General features: G+C 41.7%; 1 protein-coding gene across 2 annotated transcripts in view; it reads left to right on the top strand.

The window, feature by feature from the left end:
* The first annotated feature begins 320 nt into the window (after positions 1 to 320).
* Positions 321 to 20,893, top strand: part of LOC122935811 (amine sulfotransferase-like) — a 38,772-nt gene continuing 18,199 nt past the window's right edge. For both annotated transcript variants that reach the window (XM_044291710.1, XM_044291711.1), the window contains exons 1-5: positions 321 to 458; positions 691 to 861; positions 2,983 to 3,188; positions 4,444 to 4,573; positions 19,729 to 19,823. In XM_044291710.1, coding sequence (XP_044147645.1) covers positions 449 to 458; positions 691 to 861; positions 2,983 to 3,188; positions 4,444 to 4,573; positions 19,729 to 19,823 — 612 coding nt within the window. In that variant the 5' untranslated portion in view covers positions 321 to 448. The remainder of the gene's footprint in view (positions 459 to 690; positions 862 to 2,982; positions 3,189 to 4,443; positions 4,574 to 19,728; positions 19,824 to 20,893) is intronic.

Here is a 20,893-nt window from a genome sequence, read left to right as displayed (position 1 = left end):
TTTTATAGAACCTTGTACTGCTTTTCAATTGTACATCATAGGTCTTATATATAGTTTTTAATGTTTTGGTACTTTATTGTCTGTCACATTTTAGTAAAGATTTTTATAAGAAGAATCACAAAACATAAGTACCCTTCATAAAAAAAAAACATATGTTAATGCATTTTTTACATGACACTAAATATTTTACAGTGATTACAGCTGCATTTATTCCAGGCAGCACAAATGACTATGAGCAGTAACACATTTAGGATCATATCCTCTGTAGTAATGTCAAGAATAGGGAGTGTTCATGTAAAAATGTAGAAGCTCCTGAGTGGGTGCGCACAGATCAGGGCTGAGTCTTCTCGTCATACTTCTGTCTTATAAGTGATGACAATTTCTTGGATCCGTTCCTTCTCTTTACGCATTAGGCTTTCAGTTGCCTTTGAATTTTTGTTTAGGCATCATGTCTAAAGGTGAGCACCATCTCTCTAACTTTTTCCTATAAATTTAAGTGTTTTGCATGATGTCTTTATTCCTTAACTAAAGTGCATCATTGTAGCCTCAAATTATATAGTTCTATTTACTGTATACAGTGTATATATAACTAGGTATTTAATATACCAGCAATTTTCACAACTGCATGTATCATATCCATCGCTAAGCTTGTAACATTGTTAAAATTAATATCATTTCTAAACTTTGCAGGTTTTGACAGAGCAATGGACCAAGAACTGCAGGAAGCTTATGATGCTTTCTTGTTCAAATATGGAGGCACATATTTCCAAACTGGTTATACAACGGCTCAAGTTATAGACTCCTTGAAGGATATGACAGTTAGAGACAATGATGTGTTTCTTGTCACCTTTCCAAAATCAGGTAATCTCTACAACCATAGTAAAATATTACTGTGCATTTTAATTTAGCTTCCCTTTGACTGAACAAGTCACATTCTATTTTAATGTATACTGTTAGGGAATATAGCTCAGTAAAAATTTGTGTGGATCCTTACATGGGACCTTCTCTATTGTCCTGAACTCTTAAAGGGGTTATTCAAAACTAAATCCGACCTCCAGGCATGGCCAACCTGCGGTGGTGATGAAACTCACCGGGTCCCCACTGCTAGATTTGGTCTGTGTGGCTCTCGGACCAACACTTCCGCTGCTCTCTACGCCAATATCACAATATGTCGACGGGGAAAATGTGATCTCTGCAGCCAATCACAGGCTGTAGCAATGACTTGCTCCACTTGTGTCACATGTGACGTCACATGTAATCAAGGGGAGCATATCCCTGCTGCGGCCTGTGATTGGCTGCAGTGGTCACATATCCCCCTCTTTGACAGATATTGATATCACCGCAGAGGGGAGCGGAAGTGTCGGTATGGCACTAGGTGAGTATCACCACCACCAAGGGTCAGCCAAGCATGGATGTCGAATTTAGTCTCGAGTAACCCCTTTAAAGGAACGGCTACTTATTCACACAAAACTTAAATTAGAAAAGAAAATTGCAGAATTGCTGTTTTTTTCCGTTCCCCCTTTCCCAATTAATAAAAGTTGATTGATAAATTATTTGTACCCCAAAATGGTGCCATTGAAAAATACAACTCATTCCACAAAAAAACTAAAATGTTATGGCTCTGGAATATGACGATAGAAAAGCTAAAAAAGGTTGTTTTGTTCTAAAGGTTCAAAGTAAGCCTGTCTTAGGCTAGTTTCACTTATGCAGTAAAGCAGGCTGGCAGGCTGTTCTGGCAGAGGAACAGCCTGCGGGAGTTCACCATATCCGGCTTAGCTGGATTCTGCTGTGCACTGCCAGATTCCATTGACTATAATGAGATCCAGTGGGGATTTGGCCGGTTTCCAACCCAGCACAAAAAGCGATGCGTGCACCAGTTTTTGTCTGGCCAAATACTGGCTCTCATGTGGCCAGATACCTGCGGGATTTGACTATGGCTAATGGGGTCTGGCAGTGTACCATAGTATCTAGGCCAGATATGGTGAACTCTGGTAGGCCGTTCCTCTGCCAAAACAGCCTGCCAAATAGTTTTACCGCATGTGGGAAACTAGCCTTACAGGGGTTAATTTAAAATTATTTCTCTATGTACTTTATAGCTATACCATGATCCGTGGTCATGCTTGCATATATATGACTCTATCGAACAGATCAATATGTATGACATTTATTTAGGATTTGTATGAATTATATGTTATTTGATAAGTGATTATGCTTTTGTCGATTACTTAGTCAGGTCCATAAATATTGGGATATTGACACAATTCTAACATTTTTGACTCTATACACCACCATAATGGATTTGAAATGAAACAAACAAGATGTGATTTAACTGCAGACTGTCAGCTTTAATTTGAGGGTATTTACATCCAAACGGATGAACAGGCGAACGGTGTAGGAATTGCAACAGTTTGCATATGTGCCTCCTACTTGTTAAGGAACCAAAAGTAACGGGACAATTGGCTTCTCAGCTGTTCCATGGCCAGGTCTGTGTTATTCCCTCATTATCCCAATTACAATGAGCAAATGAAAGGTCCAGAGTTCATTTCAAGTGTGCTATTTGCATTTGGAATCTGTTGCTGTCAACTCTCAAGATGAGATCCAAAGAGCAGTCACTATCAGTAAAGCAAGCCATCATTAGGCTGAAAAAACACAACAAACCCATCAGAGAGATAGCAAAAACATTAGGCGTGGCCAAAACAACTGTTTGGTACATTCTTAAAAAGAAGGAACGCATCGGTGAGCTCAGCAACACCAAAAGACCCGGAAGACGACGGAAAACAACTGTGGTGGATGACCAAAGAATTCTTTCCCTGGTGTTGAAATGTTTCCCTTGTCTTCAGTTAAAGCACATCTTGTCCGTTTCATTTCAAATCCATTGTGGTGGTGTATAGAGCCAAAAGTGTTAGAATTGTGTGGATGTCCCAATATTTATAGACCTGACTGTATCTCTCATTTAAAAGTTCTACGTTTTTTTTCCCACAGGAACTGTTTGGCTGCAACAGATTCTATGTCTGATATTCAGTGAAGCTCATATAAATATGGCGGAAGATATCAATTCAAGAAGATCTCCATGGATTGAATATAATTTGGAAAATCTTGATTTTAACAACCGTCCTTCTCCTCGTCTTTTTTCTACACATCTGCCATATTACCTGATACCAGAGGAATTGAGGACCCCAAAAGGAAAAGTACTAACATCATGTATACCAAGAAATATCTATTAGAAGGTTTCTGAGCACCTGGTACCCCACCAATTAGTTGTTCTCTACAGTTGCCGGCCATTTATTTTTGCAGTGGCCGTACAGGGTTACCGTAGCTCAGCCCACATTCACTTGAGTAGTAGTGGGATATACCTACAACTGAGAAAAATGACCAAGGATAAGAGCAGTGAGTGATAGTTCAACAATCCAAGGCCTACAGTGTCTGTACAGGGCCTCACAGTTGCTGACTTATGTCATGTGTGGTATGCCCATTCTCCCACGACTGCAGGGTCTCAATATTGTTTTAGCAGTTCTTTGTGGTGTGACTTCCATAGAATGTCCTAAACTTTAAGACCGCCTGCCCCACATAAAGTATCTTTGCCTCTTTCAGTTTTGAGAGTACTGTATGTTGGTAACATGTAGGTAGCACATTTCTCCTAAACAGTACAACCGTTCTTTTAATAATTGTATCTCTTCAAATTATTCCAGTGGCATATATACAAAAAGTTAAAAAGAAGAGTGCCACCAGGATTGAGGTTTACAGCCAACGTTACCGAACAATGCCACATCTCACTTGGTGTTGGGTATTTCCATAATTTAAAGAAGAACTGAGTATAAAACTAATAGACCACACTCATTTTCACAAATATTGCAGAAGTGTCAGGGAACCTTCACACATCGCCACAAACATATGACGTTAAATGATATTTGTACTATATAGAAAGCGTGTATTAACACCCCCACTGAGAAAAAAGGAGGCAGAATTTTGACCACAATATTAAAATCTTTTGTAAATGTGCTATGAAGAATGCATGATATACTTTATTTATTTATTTATTTATTTATTTTCCTAGCGCAATAGGTGTAGAAGTTTAGAATCTGTCCTCTCGTACACTGCTGTGTATACGAGTATGGACTCCTTTGGGGCGGCACTGAGAACTGTACAAGCTGGAGCATTGCTGCCCCTACCTGTACCAGTGCTGCTCTGCTTAAGCCTGGCATAGGTGGGCTATTGGTGGTACTGATAATCAAGGTAGTATATTAGGAGTTGTAGTTTTACAAAAGCTGCAAAGGCACAGGTTGGAGACTATTGGAGACATCCCGTTATTATTTTGATGATGTGCCTACATTTCTGGGAGTACCTACACATGATTTTGAATTTTGTTTGAATAAAATGATTATTTGCCTATTCAAAAATATATTTTAAACACATGGCTAAATTAGATTTTTTTTTTCTTTGCAGATAATTTATGTGTACAGAAATCCAAAGGATAACATGGTATCATTTTATCATTTCTGTAAACTTTTTCCCAGTTTAAAGAAGGCAAACATTACATGGGACGCTTTTTTTGACTGGTACATGGCAGGAAAAGGTATTGTAAACTATGACAATTTAAAGTATCTTATATTGTTAATCACTATTTTTGTAAAAAAAAAAAAAAAGGTATGTCTTACCAATTTTTCTATGCTGTACCTGAAACTTAGAGTACTTTCACACTTGCGTTTTTCTTTTCCGGTGTTGAGTTCCGTCACAGGAGCTCAATACTGGAAAAAAACTGATCAGTTTTATCCTAATGCATTCTGAATGGAGAGCAATCCATTCATTATGCATCAGGATGCATCAGTTCAGTCCCTCTTACGTTTTTTGGCCGGAGAAAATACTGCAGCATGCTGCAGTTTTCTCTCCAGCCAAAAATCCTGAACACTTGCCGGAATGCTGGATCCGGCATTCATTTCCATTGAAATTTATTAGTGCCGATCTGGTATTAAGTTTTTCAGCAAAATGGATCCAGTTTTCCGGTCTGCGGAATGCGCAGACCTTGAAAAATGCAAAAAATAAATAAATACCGGATCCGGGTTTTGGGGATGACACCGGAGAGACAGATCCGGTATTTCAATGCATTTGTCAGACGGATCAGTATCCATTTGCATCCGGATTGCCAAATCCGGCAGGCAGTTCCGGAATCCTCTGCCGCAAGTGTGAAAGTACCCTTAAGGAATTAAAACCTTAAATAAGTTTTCTGATTTCAACATCTTTTAAAAGAATAATTTGATGAAGGTAGCTCTGATATGCCCATTCTCCCTCGAGTGGTCATCTTGTTGCATTACAGGGTCTACAGTATTGCTTTAACAGTTCTTTGTGGTGTGACTTCCATAGAACACCCTGAACTGAATGTATTTCTTTTACCTTTATCCCTGCTACTTTACGTTCTGAGCTGTTCATACAGCTCTTTCTTATTTCCTGTGATGTTATGTCTATAGAGGGGAGTGTCTATGTACGGTGAATAGTTGGGTGGCAGGAGCTACAGGGCAAACTCTGAAAATTAGAATATCGTGCAAAGTTCATTTATTTCAGTAATGCAACTTAAAAGGTGAAACTAATATATGAGACTCATTACATGCAAAGAGAGATATTTCAATCCTTTGTTATAATTTGGATGATTATGGCTTACAGTTTATGAAACCCTATAGTCACAATTTTGAGATACCCATCGCTCAGGGGGGTATGGATTAATTAGCTGACTAGAATGTGACACTTTGAGCCTAGAATATTGAACCTCTCACAAAATTCAAATGTTAAGCTGCATTAATGCATTCATTATTTCCATTACTGAAATAAATGCACGATATTAAAATTTTTCGAGTTTTACCTGTATATACTTGCCGGCCTACTGCTATTACTACTACCACTGCTTAAGCTGTACTAGTAAAAGGAGAAATGCATCATGGGTATGGTTGGATACAACAATAGGAACTAGTATATACAGGATGTGAACAAACCAGAGTGATTGGTTCACATGATGAAATCTGGTCAGGAGACCCAAATGGAGGAAAAAAGGTATGGGGAAGATGTACATGACATAAGCAACTGCATTAGCATATCTGGTAAAAACCATAGTAATCCAGGAAAAACCCTTTAACCCCTTAATATCACGGCCTATTTAAATTTTTACATTTTGGATTTATCCTCCCCACATTCCAATAACCATAACTTTTTTATTTTTCCTTTCACATAGCTATATGAGGGCTTATTTGTTTGCGGAACACAATGCCTTTTTTAATGCCATCATTTAATTTACCATGTCTTGTATTGAAAAATGGAGGGGGGGGGGGGGACAGAATTTCACCAAGGTTTTGGGGGTTTTGACATCACAGCATTCACTTTCGCTAAAAATGACCTGAGGTCCCTATTCTGTGGCTCAATACGAATGCGATGATTCCAAACTTGTATATATTTTTTTTTTTTTTTTACTACTTTAAAAAAAAATCCTTTGAAAAAAATATAAATTTTCTTTGCATTGCCATATTCTGACAGCCATAACTTTTATTTTTTTTATATTTCGGTCTACAGAGCTATATGAGTGCTTGTTTTTTGTGGTATGTACACCTTTTTGATCACTGTTATTCATTTTTTGGGGGGGACAAGATGAAAAAAAATGGCAAATCACATGTTTTTAATATTTTTTTTCCGTTACAGTGTTCACCGCACAGGAATTATTATTTTATATTTAATAGTTCAGACATTTGTGGATGCGGCAATACCTAATATGTTTGTTTTTTATTGTTTATATATTTTTATATGTAAAACTGGGAAAGGGGGGTGATTTAAATTTTTTATATATTGGTGTTTTTTTGTTTGTTTGTTTTTTACTTTTTTTTTGTATTATTAGCCCCCATAGTACATGGGATCTTTTGATCTCCTCTCCTATTCAACCTATTAGAGATTTTTACTCTCTCCATCCTGAGCTATGCCTCGTGCATAGCTCAGTATGGAGATTGCTATGGCAGGCCTGGGTCATTTCAGCAGCATCCAGGCTGCCATGGCAACTGATTTCACTGCAGGGGCTCCGATGGGAGGTGCTGCAATCAGCGTTGATCGCAGCACCTGAGGGGTTAAATGACAAGGACAGCGCAATCGCAGATCTCTGTCAGAGCTCCATATAACCCCTCACACATCATGATGTACAGGTACGTCATAATGCATGAAGGGGTAAAGTAGCATCCTGCATTCCTAGCTCTATTACATAAAAAAAAATTACTGCACATTCAGGACATCCCACATTCCAAATTATTTAATTTACACAAAGTGGTTTTCAAGAAGGCATATATAGAAAAACAAAATGCTTCTGCCATCTTGACAACACATTTGCTAGTAAAATAATACTGAAGCTAAAAGGAAAAACTGTTTATTATAGCCTTATCAGGCCTCCTGCACACAAACGTGTGCTTCCCGTTTCCGTATTGAGGGCCCGCAATATACGGGCGCCGTTCCGTGGCCATTCCACATCACGGATGCGGACCCATTCACTTCAATGGGTCCGCAAATCCGGAGATGCGGAATTGTACGGAACGGAACCCTACGTGAGCACTACGAAGTGCTTCCGTGGGGTTTCGTCCCATACTTCCGTTCCGCAAAAAGATAGAACATGGCCTATCTTTTTGCGGAACGGCCGTATCGCTGACCTATTAAAGTCGTGCAGCACGACCACGGGGCGCATACTTTTGTGTGCAGGAGGCCTTAACCTGGGGTTTAACTACAGGGTGCAGAGGCTGCCTGAGGGAATATCAGTTTCTCTTATGTTTGTACTGTGATTTCACTATGAGTATGATATTTGTCTCATGATGCTGTGTTTGTTTTTCAGTGCTGTGACTTCACTATGGTCTTTAATATTTTACCCATTAACTATGATATCAGCACTTCCTATACGGGTATATGCACACACCAGTGTAGTTTAGGTGGATTTTCCACACAAAAATCTACATCTGTTAAGTTTGGATTTTGTCACAGATTTGACCCAGATGCCACCCTTTGCATTGCAAAGATAAAATCTGCCCTGAAAATCCACACAAACAATTGACATGCTGCGAATTTCAGTGTACATGAGATTTTGAAAATCTCATCCATTTAACCCATTCGCTACCAGTGCCGTATATGTACATCGCTGGAACAAAGTGCAAACATTGCACCAGCTTGTGTGTGCAGTGGGCGTCATGGCCGGCGGGTCTCCACTGTTTCAAACAGCAGAGACTTGCGGCTAATAACCACGACCGGCAATACTCATGCTTCCGGGCTTCTTACGGGCATCCTCTGAGGTCAATGAGGATGACAGTAATTGAATTCAATGCACTGGGTCTCTCTGAAGAGACCCAGGGTGTTGAAGCTGCAATTCTTATTTAAAAAAATAGGAAATAGGAAAAAATAAATAAAATAGACATATTTGGTATTGCCACGTCCGTGACAGCCGGCTCTATAAATATAGAACACTTTATTTTATTTTATTTTTTTATTTTACACTTTGTGTCCCCCATAAGATCATACAAGACATCAGGTGAACACCGTCAAAAAATAAAAAATTAAAACTGTACTAAAAAAACACCTTTTATCACCTTACATCACTAAATGGGCAACACCAAGTGATCAAAAAGGCGTATGCCCCCAAAATAGTACCAATCTAACAGTCACCTCATCACACAAAAAATGAGCCCCTAGCTAAGACAATCACCCAAAAAATAAAAATAAACTGTGGCTCTCAGAATATGGAGACACCAAAATATCATTTTTTTTGTTTAAAAAATGCTGTTATTGTGTAAAACTTAAGTAAATAAAAAAGTATACATACATGAGCGGAGGGTTTTATTGGCACTATTTTGTGGGCTATATGACTTTTTGATCGCTTGCTATTAAACTTTTTGTTATGTAAGGTGACAAAAAAAATCTTTTTTTGCACCTTTTTTTTTCTGGATCGTGTTAATCTGGGGGGTTAGGTCATGGGGTATTTTTATAGAGGAGATTATTACCGACGCGGCAATACCTAATATGTCTACTTTTAATAAATTATTTTAGTCTCAAGTCTGAGAACCAGTTTTTTTATCCGATGTCAGTGCTAAATTAGGATATAAATTTAGTACTCCATGGAAGTGTGATACTTCCTGAAGCAACCAATAATGCAGAGGCCCGGATGATCGGGCACGTGTCACATTGAGTTGTGGTGTCCTTCTGTATCCCCCTCCTGTGACACACTCTGCACCTTTTTTGGGTTCGTCCCTTCTTTCCAGTATGGGGGACCACCCCTGGAAAGTGTTGGCCAGGGACGATCCGGGCGCCTACAGTTCCCGAGGTACTCCGGCCTGCTCTTTCCCGGTCTGAAAAGATCAGGGCCTTAAGGACTGCCTCATAGAACTGGAGGAATGTCCCTGTGTTGCCAGCGCTCCGGGGCACCACAAAAGAGTTGTAAATGGCAACCTGTACCAAGTAGACCGCAACTTTTTTGTACCATGCCCGGGTTTTGCATGGCGTTATATGGCTTGAGGACTTGATCAGAGAGATCAACTCCTCCCATATACCGATTGTAGTTGACGATACAATCGGGCTTGAGGACTGTTGCCGCGGTACCTCGCACAGGGACAGGGGTGATGCATTGATTTTTCCGCATGGTCCCACAAGCGGACGTGGATCTGGCAGCAAGGGACTGGAACAAGGGGATACTGGTATAAAAGTTATCTACGTACAGGTGGTAACCCTTATCCACCAGTGGGTGCATAAGGTCCCACACAAGTTTCCCGGTAACACCCAGAGTGGGGGGACAGTCTGGGGGTTGAATCCGGGAATCTCGCCCCTCGTATATACGAAATTTGTAAGTGTACCCTAAGGTACTCTCACAAATTTTGTATAGTTTCATGCCATACCTCGCCCGCTTGGAGGGCACATACTGGCGGAAAATGAGTCTCCCCTTGAACGCAATGAGAGACTCCTCAACTGCGACCTCCCTTCCAGGTGCATAGTCCTCCATGAATTTGGCCCCAAAGTGATCGATGACCGGCCGTATCTTATATAGACGGTCATGGGCAGGATCACCTCGGGGGGGACATGCTGCATTATCGGAATAATGCAGACATTTCTGGATGGCCTCAAACCCGGAGCGTGTCATGGCCGTACTGTAAAGTGGGGTCTGGTATAGGACGTCCCCACTCCAGTACAGCCTGACACTGGGTTTCTTGACCAGGCCCATATGCAGCACGAGGCCCCAAAATGTCCTCATTTCGGATGCACTGACCGGCCACCGGGCCTGGCCAAAAAGGAGCCCGGGTGTTGAGAAACAAACTGTTGGGCGTTCAGGTTCGTCATCTCCACCATCAGATTTACCAGTGGGTCACAGAAAAAATTACAAAAAAAGTCATATTCAGTGTAGCCCACTGTGGAAATCTGGATTCCTGATTGGCCTACAAAATCAGGAATCACGGGCTCGTATCGCTCTGGGCTACACCAGACTAGTTCACTGGCAGGGTGCTCCATCTTCATATGTTCGGCTCAACTGGGTGGAGCCTGCCAGCGTCTCCATCTCCCAGGCTGTAGCGCTGGCCAATCGTAGCGCTCAGCTCATAGCCTGAGAGAGAAAAAAACCTCCTCTATGAGCTGAGCGTTGCGATTGGCCAGCGCTACAGCCTGGGAGAAGGAGACGCCGGCAGGCTCCACCCAGTTGAGCCGAACATATGAAGATACCGGAGGCTATACCGGGAGAACGGAGCTGCGCCCAGGGATAATAGTAAGTGCAGGGAGATCCCTGGGCGCCGCTCTCCATGTCTGTATGCTTATTTTAGATTTTTTATTCTAGTGAAAGGTCCTCTTTAACATTTTGGTCTTCCTGGATCTTGCTCACAAACTTCCAGTGTGTGTACGACATGTGGTTCTGGTCAGCTAAAGTACATCAGAATCACTACTGTTATAAGTGAACAAGGTCCAGGAGGAACCAAACATTGGCACTGGCCAGAAATGTTTCTGTGAATATACCTACAGTATATAAAGTGGTACAGGATTGATTAAAGGAGTATTCTGAGTGTTTTATACCGATGCCTTAGGATAGGTCATCTGTATGTGATCATGGGGGACTGATTCCCAGCACCCCCAGTCAATGAGCTGTTTGAAGAGGCTGTGGTGCTCCAATGGCCTCCTAGCTTACCAATCACAGCACCATTCATTGTATAGTGGCATACTTGGTATTGCAGCCCAGACACATTCACTTGAATGGGACTGAGCTGTGCCTAGACCACATTAGCAATGAATATGACATCACTGGCCTAGGAAGCTGATCGGTGGGGGTGCTTGGACCCCAACTGATCAGATACTGATGACTTGTTCTGGGAATCAGTAATCAGTATAAAACACTCAGAAAAACCCTTTAATAAAATGAATTTATCTTGATGCTGTGCCTGTGCCCACTACTGAGCACCAGCCTACTGTGCAGGATCGCTGAGACATGAATGTGTGGGTTTTTAGGGACATATTTATATGACCTGCAGAGGTTGCAGTGTTGTCAGGTAATTAGTGCCTGAGGTGATCCAATAGTTCCGGCCATGTAAGAGGAATCAAATTAAAGAGGACCTTTCATGGGATTATGGGTTACAAATTGGTATGCTAACCAGATAGGACGGCCCCTATAGATGCCAGCACATTTTTTTTTTAAGTTCTGCCACTGTGTCCTCCGCTGTTTTTGGTGCCTCATATGTTCATTTAGAGTATCGGTACAGGGAGGAGGAGACGGCCAGGTTTCTGTGATTGAACCGTGCTACAGCCAGGGAGAAGGAGACACCCATTGAGAAATCCAGCCATCTCCTCCTCCCTGTCCTCATATTCTAAATTAACATATGAGGCACCAAAAATAGCAGGGGACACAGCGCTGGAACGGAGAGGTATTTTAGAGAAAGAAAAGTGCTGGCATCTGTAGGGGCCGCCCTATCTGGTAAGCATACCGGTTTGTAACCCATAATCCCGTGAAAGGTCCTCTTTAAGACTTGTAGTTCTTAAGCTTCTAAAATTACAATAATTTCAAACTTAACATTAAAGAGTCTATCCAGAAATGTATATTGATTACCTATTCTTTTGATAGGTCATCACTATCAGATCAGTGGGAGTTTGACATCCGGGACCCACACCGGACAACTGTTAGAAGAGTCCAGTGCTCTGTGAATGCTGCGGCCTCTTTCGAGGCCAGTGAAGTCACTGTACATCTGTCAGGTGGCCTAGGTGCAGCTCAGCCCTATTCAAGTCAATGGTTTCAGTTTCTTCCTCCTCTCACTGCTGAAGGAGGTATGCTTTGGGTGGGCATAGGAAGCAGCACAGATGACCAAATGTCAGTCACTGCATACCACAAATCCCATGATTCATTGGCAGTTTTAAAGGTCCCCCACTCCCCTACTGCTCTCAGCTTGTAATGTGGTGGTGGGGGAAACAGACCCACTTTAAAAGAGTGCCATTCACCTGAAGAATTGAACGGCACTGCCGTTCCAACGTAGTATGTGGTAATATGCCAGGATAAGATGCCAATGCCATTCATTAAAGGGGTTTTCCCATCACAGACAATGCGGGAATATCGCTAGGATTTTCCCCCACTGTCTGATAGGTGCGGGTCCCACCTCTGGGACCTGCACCTACATTGAGAACAGAGCGAGGAAGGTGGCGGAGGGTGCACTGCACATGCGCAGCCACTCTACATTTATTTCTATGGGGCTGCTGAAAATAGCCGAGCACTAGCTCGGCTATTTCAGTCGGTTCCATAGAAATGAATGGGAGAGGTGACAGCGCAAGCGCGGTACACTCCCTTTCACTCGTATGGGGAGAGCGCTTGGCGGTGGTTGGACCCCAGGAAACCAGGGGTCCTCTAGCCACCACTCTACCCAACCCATTCTCAGCACAGGGGCCGGTCCCAGAGGTGGGAACTGCACCTATCATACAATTGGAGCATATCCTAGCAATATGCCCTCATTGTCTGTGATGGGAATACCCTTTTAACTTTAAAGTAATGTATTGGTGATATCTAACCATTAGATGGTGCTATTGAACCACAAATAGAATAGTGCTCTGCACTATAGAGAAAGCAGGACAGGGGAAAGTGCTCACCCCTTTCTGTAATGTAAGGAGTAAAAGGTGACCCTGATTACGAGGGCTGGACAGTTCCATCTTTAAAGTGTGCTTACTCCTCTACAGGGGCAGGCTAGGAACTTAAAGTGGCCCTGGAAAAAAAAACTAACAGTAGCCCCATGTTGTAGTTGGATACAAATTGACAGAAGGCAGGCAACACAAGTAGGCAGGGCCAACACATATAGGCAGAGACAACAGAAGTAGGCAGGGCCAGCAATGCCATAGTGCAGCACAAAGTACTGGCCCAGCAGAACCAAATACCACTTGCAGATGCTGCCCGGGTGCATAAGTGCTTGATGCTCCTACATTCATTAATGCTGAGAGTATCAGATTTTTATGTACCTGGCTGGCGGTCCCCTGGGCATCGGCCCACCAGGAAGTTTCCCTGTTATAATGTAACAGGCACAGAGGAGACTGCAAATAAAGTGTAACAGAAGTGCCAAATACAGTGCACTTATTAGCACTGGAGACCCAGCCCAAATGTGTGGCGTATTTATCACAATATATTTATTTACACTTAGGCCTCTTGCACACGACTGTATGTTTTTTTCAGTATTTTGCGGTCCGCAAATAACAGATCTGCCAAAAATACGGACATGTTCTATCTTTGAACAGAAAAATGGAAATACGGAAATGGAAGGCATACGGAGTACCTTCGTTTTTTTTTGCGGATTCATTGACATGAATGGTTCCATATACGGTCCGTATACGGAACACAAAAAACAGAGCGCAAAAAAAGGCCTTAAGGCTCGTTCAAACAAACGTTTTTTGCGTTCGGTATACGGGACTTTTTTGAGTTCCATATACAGAATCATTGATTTCAATGGTTCTGCAAAAAAAAAATGAATGTACTCCGTATGCCTTCCATTTCCTTATTTCCGTATTTACGTTCCGTTCAAAGATAGAACATGTCCTATCATTGTCGCATAACAGACAAGAATAGCACTGTTCTATCAGGGGCCAGCTGTTCCGTTTCCGTATTTCCGTTCCGTTCAAAGATAGAACATGTCCTATTATTGCCCGCAAATCACGTTCCGTGGCTCCATTCAAGTCAATGGGTCCGCAAAAACTCATATGGAATGTACTCTGAATGTCTTCCGTATCCATTGTTTTTTCGTCACATATTCTACTTCATGACACTGGTAAAATGAAGTTAAAAAAAAATCATTTTTATTTATAAAAAATACCAAATTTACCCCAAAAAAAAAAAAAATTGCAAATTTTCAAGTTTCAATTTCTCTACTTCTATAATACATAGTAATACCTCCAAAAATAGTTCTTACTTTACACATGTCTACTTCATGTTTAGATCATTTTGGGAATGATGTTATATTTTTGGGGGATGTTACAAGGCTTAGAAGTTTAGAAGCAAATCTTGAAATTTTCCAGAAATTTTCAAAAAACCCATTTTTAGGAACCAGTTCAGGGCTGAAGTCACTTTGCGAGGCTTACATAATAGAAACCACCCCAAAATGACCCCATTTTAAAAACTACACCCCTCAAGGTATTCAAAACTAATTTTACAAACGTCATTAACCCTTTAGGTGTTCCACAAGAATTAGGTCCCTTTCACATGAGCGTGATTTCCGCGTGGGTGCAATGCGTGACGTGAATGCATAGCACCTGCACTGAATCCTGACCTATTCATTTCAATGGGTCTGTGCACATGAGCTTTGTTTTTCACGCATCGGTTCTGCGCTGCGTGAAAATCGCAGCATGTTCTATATTCTGCGTTTTTCACGCAGCCCTGGCCCCATAGAAGTGAATGGGGCTGCGTGACAAACGCATTGCATCCGCAAGCAAGTGCGGGTGCGATGCGTTTTTCACTGATGGTTGCTAAGAGATGTTGTTTGTAAACATTCAGTTTTTTATCACGCGCGTGAAAAACGCATCAAAATGCATTGCACCCGCGCGGAAAAAACTGAACAACTAAACGCAATCGCAGACAAAACTGACTGAACTTGCTTGCAAAATAGTGCGAGTTTCACTGAACGCACCCTGAACGCATCCGGCCCCAATCCGCAACACCTGTGTGAAACCAGCCTTAACCCTAAAGCCTAGTTCACACTTCAGTGTTTGGTCAGTGATTTCCATCAGTGATTTGTGAGCCAAAACCAGAAGTGGAGCCTCCACAGACATGAGGTAGACGGGAAAGATCTGCTCCTGTTCTATGTTTAGAGCTGCACCTGGTTTTGGCTCACAAATCACTGATGGAAATCACTGACTAAACACTGAAGTGTGAACGAGGCCTAAGTTCACACCTGAGCGTTTTAGGCCTCGTTCACACTTCAGTGTTTAGTCAGTGATTTCCATCAGTGATTTGTGAGCCAAAACCAGGTGCAGCTCTAAACATAGAACAGGAGCAGATCTTTCCCGTCTACCTCATGTCTGTGGAGGCTCCACTTCTGGTTTTGGCTCACAAATCACTGATGGAAATCACTGACCAAACACTGAAGTGTGAACTAGGCCTTACAGCGCGTTCCTACGCGCTGTAAAACGCTCAACAAGGAGAAACCAATGCTTCCCTATGGGAATGGTTCTCACCTGGGCGTTTTACAGCGCGTACGATCGCGCGCTGTAAAACGCCCGACGCTCAAAAAAGTTCTTGAGCTTCTTTGGGGCGTTTTGTCGCGCGTTCCCGTACATAGACTTTTGGGAACGCGCGACAATGGGCGTTCGCTTGTCTCTGTATGCGCGATTGTAAACGCCCCTACAATCGCGCATACAGAGCGCTCCATCGCGAACGCTCAGGTGTGAACCCAGGGTTATGGAAAATAGAGATACAATTTCAAAATTTCCCTTTTTTGACATTTTCCATTTTAACAATTTTTTCCAGTTACAAAGCAAGGGTTAACAGCCAAACCAAATATTTATGGCCCTGATTCTGTAGTTTACAGAAACACCCCATATGTGGTCGTAAACTACTGTACTGTGGGACACGGCAGGGCGCAGAAGGAAAGGAATGCCATACGGTTTTTGGAAGGCAGATTTTGCTGGACAGTTTTTTTTTTACACCATGTCCCATTTGAAGCCCCCCTGATGCAACCCGACATTACGGTGTTCATCTGAGGGGTCAGGTCATGTGATATTTTTATAGAGCCGGTCAATACGGACGCGGAGATACCTAATATGTATACTTTTTTTTATTTATGTAAGTTTTACACAATAATATAATTTTTGAAACAAAAAAAATCATTTTTTAGTGTCTCCATATTCTGAGAGCCATAGTTTTTTAAGTTTTTGGGCGATTATCTTAGGTAGGGTCTCATTTTTTGCGGGATGAAATGATGGTTTGATTGGCACTATTTTGGGGTGTATATGTATTTTTGATCACTTGCTATAAAAAAAATTGTGATGTAAGGTGACAAAAAATTGTTTATTTAGCACAGTTTTAATTTTTTATTTTTTACGGTGTTCATCTGAGGGGTTAGGTCATGTGATATTTTTATAGAGCCGGTCAATACAAACGCAGTGATACCAAATATGTATATTTTTTTTTATGTATGTAAGTTTTACACAATAACAGGTTTTTTTTAAAGAAAAAAATTATGTTTTAGTGTCTCCATATTCTAAGCCTTTTTTTATTTATTTTTTTGGGCGATTGTCTCAGATAGGGGGTCATTTTTTGCGGGATGAGGTGACGTTTAGATTGGTACTATTTTGGTGGGCAAACGCCTTTTTGATCGCTTGGTGTGCTTTTTTTGATGTAAGGTGACAAAAAAATTGTTTATTTATCACAGTTTTTATTTTTATTTTTTTACTGTGTTAATCTGAGGGGTTAGGTCATGTGATATGTTTATAGAGTCGGTCGATACGATCGCGGCGATACCTAATATGTATATTTCTCCCCCCCCTATTTTTTACCAATTTTTTTCACTTTATTTGGGGAAAATGACGTTTTTGTTTATTTTTACTTGAAACTTTCTTTTTTTCAACTTTTTTTCACTTTCTTTTTTGTTCCACTTTGGGACTTGAACTTTTGGGGGTCTAATCCTTTATAATGCATTCCAATACATCTGTATTGGAATGCATTGGCTATATGAGTAATACAGTGTGTATTACTCATACAGCTTCCGGCCTGTGAGATCAGGGGGCTGGATCTCACAGGCTCTTCACCAGAAGGCAGCGCAGATGCCTCAGGAAGGTATCGCGCTGCCTTCCATGCCATCGGGTCCCCCCCCACAGCCCCATGGGGACCCTATGGCACCACCGCCGCCGCACCAGGTAAAAGCCTGAATTGACCTGCGGTTTGTGACGATCGCCGACACGGGGGGGTCACGCGCATTTAGCCGAGGTGCCTACACACTGATTTGAGCAGGCACCTTGTTCCGATCACCGCCCGCCATGGGTCCTTAAGGACTCGGGAACCATGCCTTACCGATACGTCATGGGTCCCTAAGGGGTTAATGTATAGATAGATAATGTAACCATATAGAGTCAGAGAAATAAGGGATGAGAACACCCAAAAATGACCATATACAAGAGCTTATGCATCATGTGTGGAACCATGCCAATAGCTGAACCCAAAAAGTAGAACCACACATGTAGTACAAAAAATTATCTTTATTACACATATAATTATTACACAAAAATACAATACAATATAAAATTTTCGGGTGAGAGCTACAGAGCAGGAATCACCCCTCCCCCCACACAGATAACTATGGGTCTATTTAAACTATACAAATGATATATACACATCAATAAATGGCACGTAAAAAGTGCTACAACTCTAAATGTGTAATAAAGATATTTTTTTGTACTACATGTGTGGTTCTACTTTTTGGGTTCAGGAATAGGGAATGAGTAAATCCTTCATTCAACCCCAAAGGAGTTAGGCTTTTCAGGCGATATATATACCTACGGGCTGGAAGTGACTCAATAAGGTCCTGGTAGGTTGTCACAGGTATTTGGTACCATGCTGCCTGCAGTGCATCCCACAGCTGCTGGAGGGTGTATGGGGGACGATCCATAGGGCGAGAACAATGATTGAGGTGGACCCACAGATGCTCAATTGGGTTCACTTGAACTTGAAAGTCTTGGTCATGCTCTTTCAACCTGTGTCAGACATTTCTAGCCATGTGACATGTCACATTGACTTGCTAGAAGATCCCATCCACCACAGGGAAGACATGTATGGGTGTATGGGATCTGCAAGGATGGATTCATAGCCAAATCAGCTTTGAGCGCCTTCCACATGGATGTGTGGGTCCAGAGAATGGCAACAAACATTTCCCAGACCATAACACTGCCACCACCAGCTTGAATTCTTCTAGCAATGTTTGCAGGTTGTCTGTTCAAGTATGTTTCTCACTTGACATGCCAACGTCCATCATTTGGTTGAAGCAGAAAATGTGACTCAGAGAAGTCAACCCTTTGCCTCAGCAGAGGTCCAATTCCAATACTGCCGTAAAAATTGAAGCCTTTTCTACAGATGCAACTTCGTAACCAGAGGTGTTGTGACCATCTGTCTGCTTCGGAGCCCCATAGGCAGTAGGGTTTACTGAAACTTTTTATTTTGGCGGTGAATTGCTCCACTGTAGCGTGTCAGTCTTCCCTTACACACCTTCATAGCCTAGGTTCACCTCTCACATCAGTGGCATGTAATGCTCCACAGTTTCCTTATGTCTTATTCACAATGATGCCATTTATCCACTTACTATACACTTTCACCACAGCAGTACACAAACAGTTCACAAACTGCCCACTTTCAGAAATACTACCACTATTGACCCAAAAGCCAATAATCATCTCTTTTTGCAACTCTGATAAATTGCCCCTTTTACTAATTACAGCATCGAGGAATATGTGTGCACCTTACATACCCACCAAACGAGCTCACCACACATGACTTCCTTCATGAGCTATGCACTGCCAACCATCGAAAATAGGAAGTGGTCATACTAAGTACATACTAGTTACTACAAATTTAGTTACCCGCAGGCACTGTACCCTAATGGTACAGTATGTCAGTTTGTTTTTCTCACTCCTAAGTTATCACATGTATAGCATTTCTAACTGTACACATATTTTCCCCTCGAATTGATTATAATTTGTATATCTCAACCTGTTACTGCAATAGCATCCTTCTGAGAGAAAGCCTATATACTAGATGGCTTTGATAGCTTTGTGCTGTTCAAGGAGTATCTGACTGAACAGTTTGCTTCAACAAGGCATATGGGAGAAGAATCATAGACATCACATATTTGAGGGCATGGAGAAACCAGATTAAATGACAGTAGTTGCTCAGTTTTTCATAGTGTGCAATTTTTTAATGATTAGTTAACCTATTTAAGAATACAATAAAAACATGGGCTCCCATAAAACAGGACCCACATATGCATATCTATCTAACCTCACTAACTTTGTTTTATTCCCACTGAAACTCAGTGCTACCTCTCTGTGGACCAGGACAGTCCTGGCATTACACTTACTTCGCAGAAAGGCAATGAGCTGATTACCAAACTTTTTTCATTTGTTATAGAAGAGGAAACCAGTGCTATAAATTGCCTGTAACATTGTGGGAACCATTAACATATTCTCAGTTTCCCACATAAAAGGATTAGAATTTAAAACAACATGTTTTATATTAAGTCATTGTATCTTTTACAGTATATGGTGGACTGTACTTTGATCATCTCAGGGGCTGGTATACACACAAGGAAGACTTTAATTGCATTTTTTTAACCTATGAGGACATGATAAAGGTAAGCCACAATATTATAAAGGGTTTTTTGGATATCATACATGGGAAGCCCCCTCCCCCTTACACTCATTTATCTGAATGGCCACCATGTAATACTATATTTTACTATACTTGCCCCAGAAAAATCATCTGATTATCAGGGGTTTCAGAAGCTGCTGAGGCTACCATATTGAAAGGGTTGTCTGTAGTGAGTAGAGATGGCCTTGCTGTTCGCCCGGCGGTCGTTTCGCGGTGAACTTTGCTCGTTCGCGATTCGCCGAACATATGGCGCCATATTCTTTTGCATTGCGCCAAACTTTGACCCATGACACATCCATCAAGTGAGACAGGACAGCCAATTGAGACGTTTCAGCACATGGACACACCCCCACCCTATAACAGAACCCGATCTGGCAGCCATTTTACATTCTGTATTTTGTCAGTGTAGGGAGAGATTGCTTTGTGGAGAAGGGACAGACTGTTAGGAACACCAAACGCTAGCTACTAGGGCCACAAAAGTCCTTTTTAAGGACTGGTATAGGTGTGCTATCGATAGGTGTGATATACTGAGGGGTGTGATATACTTATAATATACTTTCTAACATAGTACTTTATTTGGTTTGCAGTGAGCTGTTACATTGTATGTCTTGTTTAACAGTCTTGTTCTCAGTCATAGCAACGTGCTCCTGCACTTTGGGATGTGCTGACTGACCCCCTTTTTCCTTTGCAGATAGAAAGTATAATATACTGCATTTGTGTTGTGCAGCAGTTGTGTGCGGTTCTGCTGCGATACCGCAGCTATATAGAGGGACAAACGCTAATGGAATAACTAATTGCAACTGGTGTGATATACCTGTTGCCACCCCAAAAAACTGATTGAGGGGTGTGATATACCTATAATATTCTTTCCAACATAGAAAGTATATAGTGCATTTGTATTGTGCAGCAGTTGTGTGCGGTTCTGCTACGATACTATTTGCAACGGGTGTGATATACCTGCTTCCACAAAATACTGATAGAGGGGTGCAATATACCTGCTTCCACCAAATATTGATTGCGGCCTGCGATATACCTACTTCCACAAAATACTGA

The sequence above is a fragment of the Bufo gargarizans genome, chromosome 4 (genome assembly GCF_014858855.1).
Source record: "Bufo gargarizans isolate SCDJY-AF-19 chromosome 4, ASM1485885v1, whole genome shotgun sequence".
NCBI lineage: Eukaryota > Metazoa > Chordata > Amphibia > Anura > Bufonidae > Bufo > Bufo gargarizans.
Note: the sequence above shows the minus strand (reverse complement) of the source record. Positions and strands in the feature narration are given on the sequence as shown.